This window comes from Peromyscus eremicus, chromosome 17, assembly GCF_949786415.1.
Source record: "Peromyscus eremicus chromosome 17, PerEre_H2_v1, whole genome shotgun sequence".
Taxonomy (NCBI): Eukaryota; Metazoa; Chordata; class Mammalia; order Rodentia; family Cricetidae; genus Peromyscus; species Peromyscus eremicus.
Window position 1 is genome coordinate 19,817,308 of NC_081433.1, and position 19,251 is coordinate 19,836,558.

The 19,251-nt window shown below is 37.5% G+C and overlaps 1 protein-coding gene across 1 annotated transcript in view; it reads left to right on the top strand.

Moving 5' to 3' along the window:
• Positions 1-9,325: 9,325 nt before the first annotated feature.
• The window catches only part of LOC131894700 (ankyrin repeat domain-containing protein 26-like), a 30,369-nt gene continuing 20,443 nt past the window's right edge, over positions 9,326-19,251 (top strand). The window contains exons 1-6 of the mRNA XM_059245007.1: positions 9,326-9,368; positions 10,473-10,540; positions 13,630-13,726; positions 15,845-15,873; positions 15,966-16,038; positions 18,570-18,637. Of these exons, the coding sequence (XP_059100990.1) occupies positions 9,326-9,368; positions 10,473-10,540; positions 13,630-13,726; positions 15,845-15,873; positions 15,966-16,038; positions 18,570-18,637 (378 nt within the window). The remainder of the gene's footprint in view (positions 9,369-10,472; positions 10,541-13,629; positions 13,727-15,844; positions 15,874-15,965; positions 16,039-18,569; positions 18,638-19,251) is intronic.

A 19,251-nucleotide genomic window follows, 5' to 3' on the forward strand; every position in this document is an offset into this window, starting at 1 on the left:
TGGCAACATGCAGGCAGATGTGATGCTGGAGCAGCTGAGAGTCTCACATATTGTAGGCAACAGGAAGTCGACTGACTGTCACACTGAGGGAAACTTGAGCAAAAGAGACCTCAAAGCTTACCCCCCATAGTGACACACTTAATAGTGCTACTCTCTTTGGGGGGCATTTTCTTTCAAATTACCATACCAACCAATTCTGTTTCTAAAGTAGGACTAGTTTGTGTTTACTGGAATCACTTGTGCATGCATCTTCAATGCGTGGTGACTAACTGTAACATGGCTTCTCTGCCTATGTATCTATTTGGTATATGACTCTCTAGATAATTGTATTCATTTCTCAAGCCAGTAAATACCTAGTTGAATATTATGGTGAATCTAACCATTTAATTGTCAAGTTGAAAACCCAACTCTTCATTTACTTTTCAACATTTGTATCAGCGGGTAAGTAGATGATCCTGGATATTCCACCGTGTTAATGTATGATTTTAACACACATTGCATCTCCCAGGAGCCACAACTGCACAACTGAGGCCAAAGAAAGAACAAACAGGGAGGTTTCACGGTGACAAGAAGCCATGGAAGGTACTCAGGAATTTACATTTTCCTCTAAGATTCTCCTCATTGGTGAATATTGAACATGGGCTGAGGCAGTTATGGAAACACTGTCCTAGAGAATAATGAGACCATGTCTAACATCTAATATCTAATTTTAGGACCTTTTGCCAACTGTGCCATGCATAACATTTTCAGAATGTACAGCAACTAACTCCTTCTCAGCCTTATCCTTGGATTTCTTTCATAACTTTTTCTTATTGCTAGAGTTCCATTCCTGCAACATCTTACCTAGTACAGAGATAGACCAGATTTGAACTGGTGACCAAGTGGTCTAAAGTATGAACAGTAGAAGAGTGATCCTCCCTGAGCCTGATTTGATGATCATTCCCAATGACTAAAAATTCACCTAAGATTTCCTACTAACCAGCAGCATAACAGAGGGTAAGGGTTTGTTTTTCTTTGGACTCTTGCTGCCTTCATTATCTTATGTGTGTAAGTCTACAGGGATGTACATTGGGCCCCACTAACAATAAATAGAATGCTGCCTTCTAGCATGGGCCCTCTTGGGTTGTGCTCCATGTAATTACATTTAATGTTATCATTATTTCAGTGATGGACATCAGCAAATATAATACAATGTTACACATTGACTTTGCTTGGTGTTAGAATAAATTGAGATGGGCATTCAACTGTAAGGCTGAGATTAACGGCTCAGGGAAAGGCTGGTGTTCACCTATGACCTCAGGAAACTGGAACTAGAGAATCATCTGAAAAATTAAAATTAAAATAGTGTGGAGAACGGAACTAGAGCTATAGTCACCCTGTCAAACACCTTCTGGTACTTAAAAATTATAAATGTATACAACAAAATGTATACAAAATGTATACAACAAAAATATATAAGAAAAAAATAGTCCTAATACAGAAGAGCAAATGGGAGGTCATCAGCAATGTCACAGAAATGATTCTTAGGGACCTTGCCCATGTCCACAAGCAGAGGGATGGGGCCCTGGGGGTAGCAGAGTGTGCTATAACTGTGTGGAGGCAGATAATGTGTTCTATATGCTATACCTCTTTGCTTTGCCATGACACTGGACACACACTGCTTTCTTTTATAGTGGTTTAGAGATGATTTGGGACATCTCAATATTGTGTTGTCACTACAAAAGCCAGTTATCTAAATGGTTACCCACGTCATGTTTTAAATAACTTCTCTAGGCATGAACGTGTTCATATGATTTGGCTGCATTTGCTCATCATGCCTCCATTATGCAATTAGTTTTTAAAGTTCTTAATTATCATTCCTTTTTAATGCTTCATTCACTTTTAACAGTTCTCTCTTAATAGGAACCTGACATGGAATATCTAATAATTTCATGCTCTTATTTAACTGTAAGGTAAAGAAGATTTTCAAACTTGACCTTGTCTCTCTGAGTAGCCAGGTTTTTCTTGATTAAATATTTACCCAATTTGTTTAGGGCTTTAATTCCAAGAGGACCAACTATAAGAGTGTTCAGTTTATTTTCAACAGCTCACTTCCTTGGACATTTCTTCCTTTGATAGGAGATATTTCTGTCTATGTAAATCTCAATGTCCCATCCTGTCACAGCAAGAGAATAAGATTTGTTTAAAAATTGGGTGGTTAAGTGATGATTACACGGACTAGCCAGGCATTCTGAAGTGTACTTCTTGCTTGAAGATGCACAGTGCAGACTCTTCTGCAGACTGTCTATGGTCAGTTACCATACGAAGGAAAATGAAGATGTGATATAGAGAGCATATGTAAGGATCTCATCACATATGTTTTTCTGCAATGCATCTTTTATTTATATCTAGTTGCTTTTGAGATGAAGTCTAGCTGTATCTTGGGAAGGTGTTAGGAAACCTCTGTGCAGTTCCTTACCGATGCTCATTTTATCAGCCCATCTTTGAGCGATTTCAACCCAAGTGGAGTGCTCAAGTGTGTATGGATCCTGAAGAAAGTGGAGAAAACACAGGTGTTGCTGAAGAGAAAGGTGAGAACTCTGTTTATTAAAAAGCCATTCGGAGGAATACCTATTAAAACAGGAAGACGGAGACATCTTTTGCTCAGCATGTATGCTAACTTGGAGCAAATGGTATAATAGTACATGATGTTAATCTTTATTTCTTCTTAAGCTTCTAAAGGAGGTTACGTTTCTAGAGTTGGTGAGGGAGCTAAAGTAGGATTAAAATCATCCGAGTTTCTGTTTAAAATGGGAAATTTGAGGAAATGGAACAGTATTTCAGAAGAGAGAACAGAGACTGGAATGGGAGGGATTACAGTCAGTATACAAAGGGAAAGGAGGCCGCTGTATATAGTTGAAAGCATCTTTACAAAATGAAAGTCAGTTGTGTTAGAAATATAGGAAACATGTAAGACAGAAGCATCAAAGAGTCTAATCTAAGAGACTAAGAGTAGAATGAAGTCACCAGGCCTCCTCCTTTCCTTACTACTGGTGGAGCATTAAGGGTAGAAATACCAGGTCTTACGGAGCTAGGTTTTCTTCACACTAGATAAACATAAGCAGCTGTGTCCAGTCGCGCATGCACACATTGTTGTCGTGGATAGTGTGGCTCCTTCCATTCAGTTCTTCCCTGTGTCTCTTACCCTGCCTTCCACATTGCTCTTGTGCTTCCTTCCTCTCTCCCTTCCTAAACTCAGAGTTTAGTAAGGCTCCTATGTATGACCATCACTGACATGTTTGTTTATATCCAATGCATCCCAGAACATGCACCTAGTAAAAACTCAAGAAACAATGTTTGGTATATTCTCTACCTTTGATGTTTAATTTTCTATTCTCTTATCTTAAGATTTGTTCTCTGTATTTAGACAACTTGTGGTTTTCTATGGTGATATTTTATTTGTGCTGAAATGTGATTTTATTTGTATGTTAATAAATAAAGTTGCCTGGGGGTCAGAGCTAATAGCAAGCCATTTAGTAGAAGTCTGGCAGTGGTAGCACACACCCTTAATCCCGATCACATGACAGGCAGATCTTTGTGTGTTCAAGGATACAGCCAACATGGAGACACACACCTTTAATCTCAATACCAACCATAGAGACCTGGAGGTCTGTATAGACAGGCAGTGACAAGGAGGTCATGTGGTTGGATTTACAACCAATGAGAAGGCAGAACAGAAAGCCAATAAAAAGACAGACACACAGGAAGTAGGTTTCTTTCTCAGGGGAAGGACGGCAGCGGCAGCGGGAGGTAAGAAGGCAGTCTTGGTCTCAGCTCTTAGCTACTGCTCTCAGACCTCTTGGGCTTTTGGCTCTGTGTTTGGCTCTGTGTTTCTTATTTAATAAAACCATTCAGAATTACATCTACAGTTTTCAGGGCTAGTCTCCTGTTTATTACAAAGAGACACTTCTTTGATGAGGGGTGAGCGCTACAGTTATCTGTGTGTATAAGGACAAACATTTAAAATTCAGGTAGATGTTATACTGGTCTAGTGATGTGGTGGCAGCAGGTTCTTCTCTAAGATCCATGGCTTCCTCGTCTCAGGTGGTTGGCATGATTTCCCTTCTGTTGAGCCTGCCATTTCTGTCTGATATTTCCAGGCCCATTTTTCTCTAATGGAGATAAAATGTTCTTTCCCTGCCTCAACACATTGTTTCACATGTGTCTGCTTCTGTTTTTGCCCAATCCAACAACATATTTACTAAAGCTCTCTGTGTAGAGTTTCTCTTTCGTAACGAGGCACCCTGGGGCAGCAAAGCCTACTTACTATAGCCATGCCTCATTGGCAGCAGCTTCTGCAGCCCTTGGTGATTTATCCTTTGAGTCTCTGTTGGGAATCTGTGAATCTCAAGTTGGTAGCTCCACTTGTTAGTATGTCAGTGTTGCGAGCACATGGCTGGCCAGTAAATGCATCATGAAAAAACTGTCAAAACAAAACATTTAAATGAAAAAAAAAATCACCTTAGATGTTTGATGCGATTCCCAGAGGGCTGAGTGGGGCCCTTAAGTTTTACAAGTGTCACCAGTTTTGGCCTGTGCCGTGTGGTAACATTAACCAAGATTGTGGTGACATCGTCTTTATGATGTCATTAGCAAGGTGGCCAAGTCATATGGTTGCTTCCATCCTGATGAGTTCTCCCAGCCAAGATGGAAGAAAATCTGTGGGAGACCCACTCCCGCTTTTACCACAGGGTACTCTTGAGGAGGGAGAAGTGAGAAATATTTAGATAGAAGGATAAAAGGGACAGAGACAGATAGAAACACAGGATAACTCAGGAGGGCCTGGATCCTTATCCACTGGCCCCTTCTGACTCTTCTAAAGGGCTTTTTAAAGGAATGCCAAGGGGCAGGGCAAAAGACCTCCCCTTGCTAGATCAAAGCACACCGCACATCCAAGTGCAGAGCCTTCAAATCACCTGGTAACCATGCATGTGGTCAAGCAATCCTCTAATGTAGCTCTGCTGGGTAAAGCAAGCTCAGGTCTCACTAGGAAAACTTTGTGGGCCTCCACACAAATCACATGGTTACTATCTGCTCAAGGTGAACTCAGGCCAATGCTAAAGTGAATCCATACCCCACCAAGGCATGAGTCCCTGAGGAAATAACCATTTTCTACAACTAATGTGAGTCATTATACCCTTTTATTTAAAAGGACACTTTAGGTAGGTATGTTAGTGTGGGGATAGCAGGATATGGTACCTGTGGTCTAGGCAGGTAGACCCAAACATAAACATGGGAAGAGATTTCATGGTCTCAGCTCATAAAGCTGAATCCATAAGCAGCTGATACAGTAGTTAGTTAGATTCAGAGCACAGGTTTCTCTCGGAAGAGAAAAGGAAAAAGAGACGAAGAGCCTTAGGGGATTAACTCTCTAAGGCAGTGGTTCTCAACCTGTGGGGTGTGACCCCCTGGGAAAGGTCACATATCAGCTATCCTGCATATCAGATATTTACATTACCATTCACAACAGTAGCAAAGTTACCGTTATAAAGTAGTAATGAAGATAATTTTATGGTTGGTGGTCACTACAACATGAGGAACTGTATTAAAGAGTTGCAGCATTAGGAAGGTTGAGAAACATCCCATGGTGTTTTTAGCAGTAGATACTTACCTTCCATCTGTGGAAGTAACCAAGGGCAATAGCAACAGCCTGCAATGTTCCCGTGATTCCACATAACTTTTACATTTTGTTTCTTAAGCTGCATTTGTTTCCTTTTCTGTAACCACTTGTGCATGTTTAACTTCAACATTGTGCCTCCTTTTGTGTACCTATTTGCTATATGAATCTCTAGATAACTGCACACATTTCCCAAGCTAGTTGAATATTAAGCTTACATGAGTGTTTTATTGTTAAATTAAAAATCCGGTTCTTTATCACTTCATTTTTCAACATTTGTATAAGCGGGTAAGTAGATGATCATGGTTATTCCACTGTGTTAATGCATGATTTTAACACACATTGCATCTCCCAGGAGCCACAACTGCAGAGATGAGGCCAAAGAAAGAACAAACAGGGAGGTTTCGCGGTGACAAGAAGCAGTGGAAGGTACTCAGGAATTCACATTTTCCTTTAAGATACTTCTCATTGGTGAATGTTGAACATGGGCCGAGGCAGTTATGGTCACACCGTCCTAGAGAATAATGAGACCATGTCTAACATCTAATATCTAATTTTAGGACCTTTTGCCAACTGTGCCATGCATAACATTTTCAGAATGTACAGCAACTAACTCTTCCTCAGCCTTATCCTTGGATTTCTTTCACAACCTTTTTTTATTGCTGGAGTTCTGTTCCTGTAACATCTTACCTAGTACAGAGATAGACCAGATTTGAACTGGTGACCAAGTGGTTTAAGGTATGAACAGTAGAAGAGTGATCCTTCCTGAGCCCAATTTGATGATCATTCCCAATGACTGAAAATTGTAACAGGCAGATATATGAATACAGGGATCTATTGTGACACATTGTTCTCAAAATGTCTCTTGACCCCAAAGAGATTCAACTTTTGCTGGACCTTGCAGACAAGTTAATAATATGCCTTGTGATCATTTATGACCATGTACTTAGCCTAGTATCCTACTATGTGCTCAGCTTATTTAAGCTTACTTGGTCTTTAAGAGAACAATTTAACCAACCTTACTGTGCTTTGGATTTCCCATCCAGTCAGCTTTATAACCTGAGCTAAATGCACAGCATCAATTTTAAACTATGTACTATTCCATTCCCTTGGACAGAATAATGGATGTATATATGTGTGTGTTGTGGTAATCATTTGCCGAGAGCATCGACATGTTTACAGTAACCTTAATACATATTCTATAAATTCTGGAAGCAATGTGTGGCTATAGTTGGTAAGAACTGTTTGCAGTTTTGAGTGTGTTCAAGGTCGATAAGGTGATTCCTTCCCTTTAAAACTCTATGAAATATTTCTGTAAAAATGTCCTGTTCCTTTCCCAAGTTTTCTGTGCTGTTATGACAAATACAGAGCAAAGCTCCTTGTTAGAGATTGACACCGATATAGACACACACAGGCACACACACACACACAGAGGCACAGACACACACAGGCACACACACACACATGCATAGACACACACAGGTACAGACACACACAGGCACATACACACAGGCACAGACACACACAGGCACAGACACACACAGGCACACACACACAGGCGTACACACACACATGCATAGACACACATGCATAGACACACACATGCATAGACACACACATGCATTGACACACACATGCACACACACAGGCACAGACACACACATGCATAGACACACAGGCACAGACACACACATGCATAGACACACAGGCACAGACACACACATGCATAGACACACACATGCATAGACACACACATGCATAGACACACACAGGCACAGACTCACATATGGATCAGAGAGACAACAGACAGACCAGTAACAAACTTCACAGAGACAGAAGTCATGAGGAATGAAGTGGAGAATTTGAGTTTGGGCTCACACTTGGTCAAATTAACCAGAAAGGAATTCGCCACCAATCATTTGAACTCCTGTGGCCTATGGACATAGACATGCCCTCAGTGCTGGACACATTTCAGGAGCTCAGTTTCCAAAAGTTCGCATTCTCCATCCATTATTAATGCTTCATATAGTTTTCATTATTCTGTCTATTAATTTTTAAAACTTGCACGGGGTATGTAACTTTCTCATGCTTTTATCTAACTAAGGAAGGTTTCCATATGACTCGGTCTCTCTAGACAATCAGAAATTTTCTTATTAAAGTCTTAACTAATATCTTTGGAGCTTTAATTCTATAACAATGATCAGGGCAATCTTAAAAGGACACTTCAGAAAGGCTGTTTTCTTGTAAATTTCTTGCTTTGCAACAAAAAGCATTTCTGTCCATGCAAATCATCTCAGTGTCTGAACCTGTAATAGCAAGAGAAGAATAAGATTCATTTTCAAATACATTTTCAAAATTCTGGTGGCTTGCTGTGGTTGGTGGTTTTTGTTCTTTTGGGGGGCCTGCCACCCAGCTCCCAAATAAATCACACAAGGAGGCTTATTCTTAATTGTAAATACTTGGCCTTAGCTTGGCTTATTTCTGGCCAGCTTTTCTTAAATTATCCCATCTACTTTTTGCCTTTGGGCTTTTTCCTGTTTTAAACTTCTGTGTATCTTATTTTCACTCTTACTCTGTGGCTGGCTGTGTGGCTGTGTGGCTGGCCCCTGGCATCCTCCTCTCCTTGTTCCCTTTTCTTTTCCTCCTAGATTTTTCCTTCTATTTATTCTCTCTGCCTGCTAGCCCTGCCTATCCTTTCTTCTTCCTTGCTATTGGCTGTTCAGTTTTTTTATTAGACCACCAAATGTTTTAGACAGGCACAGTAACACAGCTTCACAGAGTTAAACAAATGCAACATAAAAGAATGCAACACATCTTTGCATCATTAAACAAATATTCCACAGCACAAACAAATGTAACATACCTTAAAATAATATTCTACAATGGTTTGTGATTATTACAAATACTAGTTAGGCATTCTGAAGTTAACTTCTTGTTCAAGGATGCACAGTATAGATTCCTCTATAATCACGTCTCCTCTGGACTTCTACGGTCAATTACCAAGTGAAAGAAAACATAGGTGTGTTTAGAGAGCATATGTAAAGATCTGTTTAAATTTTTTTTCAGTTTTCTGTACATGCAACTTTTATTTACATATAATTGATTTTGAGAAATTGTGATGTTTTCCTGGAAAGTGCTTGGGAAATCTGGGCAGTTCCTTACTCATGCTAATTTTATCAGCCCATCTTTGAGCTATTTCAACCCAAGTGGAGTGCTCGAGTGTCTGTGGGTCCTGAAAAAAGTGGAGAAAACACAGGAGCTGCTGAAGAGAAAGGTGAGAACTCTGTTAATAAAAGCTCATTGCAGCAAATGCCCTGAGTAAAAAAGGAAGTTGGAGACATTATCTTTATCAAAGAAAGTTGCCCAATAAATGTAAGAATCAGAAAGTTCTACGTGACAGTAGTGCATGTGTGTCCTCAAGCTTCTGAAAGAATTTACACCCAGATGTCAGTGGAGAAACTGTCGTGCAATAAAGAGCGTCAGGCTTTTATTTAAAACGAGAACTTTAGGAAACAGTGTTTAAGAAGATTAAACAAAGGTTACAATGGGTGAAGTTACAAAGAATACATACAGGGAAATCATACCAGTTATTTTAGTGGCAATTCTGGAAGAGAAATTCTGCTATAAATGTAGGAAGGATATAAGACAGAAGCCACGAAAATCTCAGAGATGAATGGCAGAAGCAGCAGGCACTTTGTTTCCCTCAGTGCGGGTAATGCATTAAGGAGAGAAATATGAAATCTTAAAGAGGTGGGTTTTCTTTACAGTAAATGATCAGAGACACCTATAGTTAAGTGATATATATATACTCAAGTTATTATCAAGGACAGTGGCTCCTTCTATCCAACACTTCCCTGCCTTTCTTGTTCCTGCCTTACACATCTCTGCACTTTGCTATTCTCACTCTTCAGGAATCAGCTCAGGCAGTACCAGTGTATGAACATCACTGAAACATTTGCTTGTGTCCAACACATTCCAGGGCATGAACCAGTAAGAATTTAGTGAATAATTATTGAGCAAAGTAAATAAAACACTACTTATACAAAAGATGACCTAGACAGGAGATGGAGAGATGGCTCAGTGGTAAATAGCACTGGATCCTCTTGTAGAGCATCCAGACTCAATTGTCAGTACCCTCAAGATGGCTCACAGTCCTTTGTAACTCCAGTTCCAGGGGATTTGATACCTGATTCTGTGCTCCTTAGTTACTAGTCATGTATATAATGATATACACACAGACAAAACACCCGTACATATGAAGTAATAATAATAATAATAATAGTAATAATAATAGTAATAATAAATTTAAAAGTGGTCTAAACATTGTCACTTTTAGGCTACAAGCAAAAAGTTAGATATCAAAAGAAATAATTGACATTTCAAATGGGAAGGAGACATTTGAAAAAGAAGGAAACTCAAGGTAGTTCATAGAAAAGCACATGTTGACCTGGAGAGTGAGCATCCAGGAAGATTTCATATCCTTTGCTGAGTTTTATGAGAAGGAAGAGGTATGTCAAAGTAGTAGAGACACACATTTGCAAGATGAATAAGAAGGTGTTTGCATAATGAGGTATAAGAAACTATAAGTACAAAAGTAGGTCTTTTACATATTCCTCTCCCCATGTAGAAACAGTGTGCAATGTGACTTTATGTGATTTTATATTATTATCAATTCTGTTTCTATGTGTGTATTTATATAAAGCCCAACTTTTTTGGTTTAGTTTAAAAGTTTTTAAACAACTGTTTATATAGATGACCATTTTTTTCTGACTGTTCACATTGTTAATTTTAACCACTTCTATGAATTTGTCAGTAGAATCCACTACACTCTTCACACCAGCAGAACAAACAGAATGCCATGGCAGTGAAAAGCAGCCGCAGTCGGTATGTGAATATGAAAAATTCTCTTATATTATTTTCTTTGGTTAAAAAAAATGGCCACAATTCACGTCCAGTTGCTTTGTGAACTAACCTAGAGACTCACTAGATGGTAATTTAATATTTAATTTGACACCTTGAAAGCTATTTCCCAGTAAGTCATCTTTTAACCATCTGCGGTGACTAATGCCTGTCCCTTATCCTTAGTAGCTTTTCACAATGTTTTTGTCCAATCTCATGACCTCATTTCATATTTACAAGGTAATTAGATTTGATTTTCCACTACAATTGTTTGACTTATTAACAAGTAAGTGTATTATCATTCCTGGGCACTATTAATGTGAAATCACTGTCATTTCCACTCAATAAAAAATTTGAGATTTCCTATTACCAGACATTGTTGTGTCCCCCCCCCCCCCCGATAAACTTTCACTTCATTCCTTCAGTGTGGTTGTCTCTGCTACACCTAGTGTGTGAGACAACAGGGTCACACACAGATCCCCACTCACTAGGATTAGAATGAAATTTTCCCGAGTTTAGTCTTTGTCTCTTGTTCCAAATAATAGCATGCCGTTGGAACACAGCATTTGCTGCTTGATCCCTTTATGGGAATCTTTGGTCGCCACGGCCTTGGTAAATTTCCATTTACTGAATAGAGGAGGTTAGGATATTGTGCTATATAATTCAAGAGCAACAAAACAGGCATCACACGCTGTGATTGCTTCACATAAAAATCAGAGATGATGTCATCACAGAAAAAATTGCTATGGTTTCTCTTTAGCATGGGGATGAGAGGGAGACTTGAAATCTAAATTCAGTGAAGGTGTTGTCTGTGGCTCTCTTGTGTATGTGTATGTGTGTGTGTGTGTGTGTGTGTGTGTGTGTGTGTGTGTTTCATGCATATTCACACACAATGTGTTTGTGCATGCATTCATGTATGTGAACACGAGCACACATGCAATATGTGTGTTAGTGAGTCGAGGTTTCTTTAGTGGTTTTCTATTGGGAATTCCAGGATACCCAGTTTTTGAGTTTCTGGGGACTCCCCTTTCTTAGCCTCCTGTATCCTTGCAGAAGCATTAGGACTATAAATAGAACTCCTGTGCTTTTAAGTAGGTTCTGGGGATTTGAACTCTGCTCCTCATTCTTACATGACATGTACTTCTGCCCGCTTAGCCATCTTTGTTGACTGAAGGGCTTTCTTAACATCACTACCAAATAAAAAAGAGTTCATTGAGAATTATAGGGGAGGGTCACATGGATAAAGAGAATACCGGATCTCATCTGTTCATTTGTGTCTTAGCTTCTTGTGTTTTTCTATATACTCATTATTTTTATTCTTATAACATACGGGACAAAATGTACCAATCAGTGACTGACGTGGTTCAGTGATTTAACTTTGGATCCATCCTTTTGAATTAAAAAAATTTGCTATTACTGTGTTTGTGCACGTGGTATGTGTTGGCATACATAGGGAGGTCATAAGACAATTATGTGGAATTCATTCTTTTCCTCTACTTTGGAGTTTCTGAGATTGACCTCAGATCACCAGACTTGTGTGGCATGTATCTTTACTCACTGGGGCTTCATATTTTCTTTTCATTTTTAAAAATTAAACTATAACAGCATCATTTCCCCCATTCACTGTCCTCCTTTCAATCCCTCACATAACACCCCACCCCAACTCTCTTTCCAACTCATGGCCTCTTTTTTTTTTTTTTTTGTTACCGTTACACACAGACACACAACACAGACACAGACAGACACACACACAGACACACACACACAGACACACGACACAGACACACACAGACACACACAGACACACACAGAAACACACACACACACACACACACACACACACACACACACACACTACTATTTTGGTACTAAGTAAACAAGAAATAAAAACACAAGAAAGGAACCAGTAGTCCTACCCAGACATGATCCACAACAATGACCAACATAGCAAGATATCCCTAAGGGTGTAATAGTGACATATCTTGACAGCAACCAACAGCTAGCTGTATAATTGGATTGAAGGCCCATTCAACAGGAGAGAAATTATTCTTGGTGCTGGAAATCTAGCTGACTTCCCAGGGCTACTGAGGTCATGGACCTTGGAGGAGACATATTATTACCACTTTAGTTTAAGCCAGCATAATTTCTAAGTTTAATCTTTATACTTGTTCTCATATGCACAGATAAATTTAGTTCTCATTCCCCATGATATTGTTTTTGAAATGCTCAGTGGAGAAGACTTTCATATGATATCTAATATTTACATGCTTTTATTTAACCATAACCTAAGGAAAAGTTTTCCTCATGGGTAGGTCATTCTTTCCAATCTATTTTCTTAGTAAAATAAATCACCTAAAATATTTCAGACTTTAAACCCTAAAGGAAAACATATACTCAGCATCACATAGTATAATCTCGTTTCCTTCCACATTTCTTCTTTCAACACAAATAATGTTTCTGTCCCTAGAATTCTAAATAAGTAATTCTGCCTTATAACAATTGGAGAATGAGAATGTGTTTAAATACATATTTTCAAAAATATGTTTTTTGAAAACTGCAGATAAGAAGTATAAAGTTAATTTATTATGTAAATATGCATATTGATTCTGTTCTGTTTATAAACATGTTTCCTCTTGTCTTCAGTGGTCATTTAAAAATATGAGTTTTTTTAACTTCTTCTTTGTGAATTTCATAAATACATACAATGTATTTTAAAATTATTCACCCCAGCATCTCCTTCTGGCTCCTCTGTATCACATACCTCTCTCAACTTCATGTGCTATTTTCTTTTGTTGTTGTTTTTTAGTAAAACCATGTGTTCAGTTATTGCTGCCCATATACACATGGGTGTGGGACCATTTGACTGTCGTGGCCAATTTATGTAGTCAGAAATACGATGAAGGTAAAATTGATTTAGAGAGCATATATGAAGATTTCCTTTCAATTTTGATTATTTTTCAATAATTCTAAAAACATTATTGCTTTTAAAAGAGTAAATCAAGAATTTTTGGGGGGTGGTGGTGGAAATAACTAGGAAAAGTTTATTTAATTCATTATACTACCAAATTCAACAGCATATCCTGGAGCGATTTCAGCCAAAGCGGAGTGTTCGGGTATGTATGGAGACAGAACAAGGAGGAGACAACCCAGACGCCGCTGCTCAGATGACATGTAAGAGCTGTGTATTTACAAGACAGGAGGATGGAGACAGTCTTCTCCCTGCTGGAAACGCCCTGTGGAATGTTTGCACAATGTCTCTTTCCAATGCCGCTTAAGTTGAGAGACTCGCTGAGAGAGCCCGAGTATCATTTCCAGTACCTGGGTTCTAAGTGAGGCATATCAGGAAAGGAGGGGCTAGTTAAGAGAAAAGAATGATGGGGAGACTATGGAGAAGTAAGAGCAGGAGAATGAGGTAGGCGTATGTAGTGGGGCTTGTGAAAACGAGGTGTTAGGGAATGAAAGGCTGTCCCTTACAGGGGTGGGAAGAGGGGAGTGGAAAGTAGTTGCACTGCATCATGTCTGAGAGGCAGAGCAACATCTCCCCACACTTCTTGTCCTCCTCACTTTGAGGAAGGTATTAAAAGACTGTATCACCAGGCCACACAGACTCGTTTTCATTTATAGAAGATAAACATAAACATCTATGCTCACCTGTACTTGTACATGAGTTAATGTTATGGGCAAGTGGAATACTTCCCAGGTTATTTTCACATAGGCCAAAATGGGAACATGGAATCAGCTATGACATGGTCAGGAATGCCACCAAGAGATCACAGTTGATAGGAATAATTGTGGCTCTTCTGTATGAGAGAGATTCTAGGAAAAAACCTAGGCTTGATCTCAAAACATTCAAAGTTACGTTATATAAATATGGAGGAGACTCCATATTGACCTGAGCCTTTCAAATGTGTATGAACAGCCTGTTGTGATCCCTGTATAAAGTACACGTTCTGATTCAGCAGTTCTTAGATTATATGCTAGTAAATTCTTAGGGGATGCAGATGTTGCCTATGAGCTTCTCCTAAAAGAACTTTACAACACATAAAAGCCTCAGTGGTCACCAGCTCAAGATGCATTATAATAACAGAAGAAAGTACAAATTTGCCATTGTTCCTGATAATGTTTTTATCCAGGTAGAAAGGAGCACAAAAAGGGAAAACCTTTCAGATTAAGTCTTCTAAAGGAAATAAAATGGAAATCATAAAGGACAACAGCCCACAGACCATTTTGAAAATGAAGCGTCACCCATGGGAGAGGAAGAAAGATAGAAATAGAGAATGAAAACTTGGGACCAATGATGAGGAAACTTTAGAGAGCATTTTGATGAAGGGGTTGCTACATTTTTATTGAAATCAGACTCATCATTGGCAAAATAATATAGTAGGAAAAAGTGGTGAAGTTCAGCCACTCATTTCTCTTGTCCATCAAAGTGACACATGAAAAAATGGGACTCCCATTAAACTCAATGCCATGAACTGGAAAGCAACAACCTCTATTGTTTTGTCAGGATAGTTAGATTCTTAGTAATTTTGTTGTATGTTGAAAGACATTAGATAATTCACATTCCGTGGAGCCAATGCACTTATGGAAAAATTAACTGTACATCATTCATTTACTTATATGAAAGTTCTACTTTCTAGTAAATGTTATCCTGATTTCAAATACAGAAATTTAGTAATTTCAAAATGATTTTGGAAAATTGACTTATATTGTATTGTAACAATTGTACATTAGAGGCAAAAACGAAGGCTTTATGTTGTAGCTTAGGCTATATACCTTCTACAAAGTATTCACTAAAAAATTTCTATAAACCAAAGGAATGAAATACATTAATAATATTCCTCAAATGCATGCAAAAATGGAACATTGTATGCTTTAGTATTCCACAAGTAAACATCCAAGATGCTTACTTTGAAAAAAAATCTTGGAAGATAAATAATTTACTCATTCCAGTAAACACTTATGACTGATTTTGTTTCCTAAATAATAATAACACGCAAAACCATAAAATTCCATAGTATAATGTCCAGTTTCTTCCAATTCATTTTGAACACCACATTGGTACCTGTCTTTTTGTTTTAGTAACATTCATTTTCCTCACTGGATTTCAGTTCTGTTTCTGTCCTCATTAGACAGAACAAGCAATGTGAGAGTTAACTGAATCCCAGTCTTAAGGGAAATATCCCCAGTGATAACTATGACGATGGTTCTCTACACTAATTCAGTGTTAAATCCTGACTGACTTTGTCATGTTAATATATAATTAGTTACATATCTCTCGCTTTTCAGACTCTTCTGATGAATATATTGAATTGAAGGTAATAATGTTTACATTTTATTGTATATCATTAACTTCCCAATATATGACATATGCAAATATCATTAAATGTCTCCTTTCAACCCCACGCAGACTACCGTCGAAAAGCAAGATTCTGTACCAGCTGAAGAGTCAACAACAAAGCAAGAAATATCATTCATGGCGGGTAAATGTAGAAATAGGAATTTCTCTTTAACAAGTGCTTATGAGTATTTGACATGATCAGTCTTTGACTTCAAATTCTTTAGCTCTTCAAATTTGATGGAAGCGTTTTGTAAGTAATTCAAACATAACTCTAACTTTCATTGTTTCATAGCAAGCTACTGGTGAGTTTAAGACAGAGTTTCTATAACTGTCAGCTGTAGTTCAGCTGTTTCAACTTTTATGCACAAATATGTCCACAGTCCCATATTGGAAGCACAGTGTTCCTTAGGTTTTACTGGAGTTTAATGTTTAAAATCCACATTTAAAACATATTAATGATGTTTCCTCAAATATTAGTTACACGTGTATACAGTCAGCTGCTTGGTGGGCTGAGGCAAAGATTTCTCATGCATAGGAGTTTTGAGTGATCCCAAATTACACATGAAGAAACTGTGTTTTAAAAATACAGGTGGAGCCGGGCGGTGGTGGCGCACGCCTTTAATCCCAGCACTCGGGAGGCAGAGCCAGGCGGATCTCTGTGAGTTCGAGGCCAGCCTGGGCTACCAAGTGAGTCCCAGGAAAGGCGCAAAGCGACACAGAGAAACCCTGTCTCGAAAAACAAAAAAACAAAAACAAAAACAAAACAAAACAAAAATACAGGTGGATTTTTAAATTCAGGCTGAAAACACTGTGTACTGGGCATATTTTATGTAATTTCTATACTACAAATTTCAGTTCTTCTTGGCCATCATGGTGTCTTGTTTATAGAAGGGATACATATGATGTGGTAATCTATGTCTTCTCTATGGTGTAACATTAACAGTTTATTTTACAGAAGGTTTTCAATTATGTTCTAGAATAGTTATAGCCAGTAGCAAATCTAAACTCAGATACTCATTCAGTGTACTTATCTTCTTTCCTTTTCCCCTGCTTGCCTCCTTTTCTTTTGATTTCTTTGTGATTAGAGTTCTCTGTTGGCTTGCTTGTTTATTTACCTATTTTTTTCCCCCTAGGTCTCCCTCCCATCTTCTTCTTATTCTCTAACGGTGAACTAAACTCTGTTCCATGATATTAGTTTTTGGGAGCCTGTTATATGCAAGAAGCAGACATCCCTGAGAAATCTTCAAAGTATTCTGTCAACACATATACACACAGAGAAGAAAACATCAAAATATACACAATCAACATCATCATTCATGCAGTTTCTTTACATCTTATATGTGATGCTAATACCAGCATCTAACCCTCTAGGGATCACAATTTGTATTTCCATTCTTTAAATGGAATGTTTTTCTGGACTGATCTTTAGTAGTTTTATACTTGGGGAGACCAGGGAAACATTCTTTTCTTCTCTTAAACAATTTCTCACCATTTTTTTTTATCATGTCAGCCATTATTTTTCCTTTCGCATTTACAGTAATCTATCTCAGTTGAAAAATGAATGCTAACCACTCTCATAATTTATTCCTAATCATTTTAAGGCTCTACATACAATTTGCATATCTGATTTCTCCTCATTTTAAAAGTTATTTATTCAATTTTACTAATTGTAATACAAAGTAGTGAATATCATTGCAGTAGTTTAACACATGGATACTTTATTTTCATTTCCCCCTTCACCACTGTCCTCTTTTTCCTCTTTCTTTCTTGCATGTCTCCTTCTAACCACATATAGTAAATGCCTCTAAGTTTTTGTCATACACATCCCATTATCTCTCTCCTTCTATACTAATAATCCACTGATACAGAGTTCAAAACAGATAAGGCAATTACAGTTACTTAGGAACTCATGACTTCATGGCAGAGCCATACAGAAAACTTAAGCAAATAATGATCCCAAATGTTAGAATTGTGGTTACAGTAGAAGCCGGGGAGGAGCCCCACACAGACAGTGTTTACTGAATGGGAGTATTCTGTTTCGTAAGTGAGATAGTAGATCAGTTAAGTGCTAATTGTATTGTGATTTAAATTATACATGCATATAGCTTGGTACATGTCTCAATAAAATGACAAACAGAAAACACAGATACAAAAGTTCCAACTGTGAGATGATATCAAAAGTACTTACCAACATCTTGGATACAGGAACTATAAATTTAAATATCGAGATAGTAATTTGTAGTGAATGTCTTGAGAAAGACATGTATTTTATAAGACAGTGTGTGCCAAATTTAAAATTAAGCTTAATTGGTTATTTTAAACTGGAAAGTAAAAATTTTAATTTTAGTATAATTATATTTATTAATATATTAAATTAACATACAATTATATCACTTCATCCTGTTCTTTTCCTCCCTCCAACCCTTCCAACCTCTTACATGTCCCCTTCTACTCTTTCTCAAATTGATGGTCTCTTGATTATTATTATTATTTTTACACACATATAGGTATATATTGATAGACAGATACATGCATAAATATATAGCATATAAATATAACCTATTGAGTCTGTTTTTGTTGTATAACTCACTAAATGTTTTACCTTTTATTACAAAGACTCATACTATATAGATGCTTTGCTTTCTTTAAGTACATACATTTATGTTTTGTCAGAGGCAGACTTACAAGTGAAACCAAAGGAAAAGCAAAGAAGTCATGACTATGAAAATATTCAGTCAGTTGTAAGTAAATATTCAATTTTACTTTTACATTAATATCGTAGTAACTAATTCACCATAGGATACACAAATTTATATTTTAGAGTTTAAGAATTTTCTATATAATTAGTAGACATTAATGAGAATTTTATTTTAAAAATATTTAACTAGAAAAAAGTTAATTAGTTGTAAAATTTTGAACTTAGAATCTACAGTAGCTTGTGTGTAGTTGAACATTATTCTGGAAGGTTTTTGATAGGTTTCATTATTATTATTTGAGTTTCCTTTGCTATATTATGTAGTCTTTTGTGATGTGTCTTTTTTGTTAATAAAACAATTGAGTTACTGGAATTTCTCTAGATACTTAGTGTTGCAGAAAAGCAAGTCAAATTAATATATTTAGGTATGTATTTTAAGTGTCCTCCAGTTATGGGATAGAAGTAGTAATTATGTATTCTAAAGTTGCCAGCTACTACTGTTGCTAATTTCTGTTCCTTCATTCCATACACTTGATCCCGTTGTCAGTTTAGGTGGTCACCCAATGAAATTAAAAATGCACTTGATCCCATGGTCAGCACTGTGATTTTTTTCCCTATTCAAATAGTTTGTTTTTAAGTTTGCAATATGTAAATCTCTTA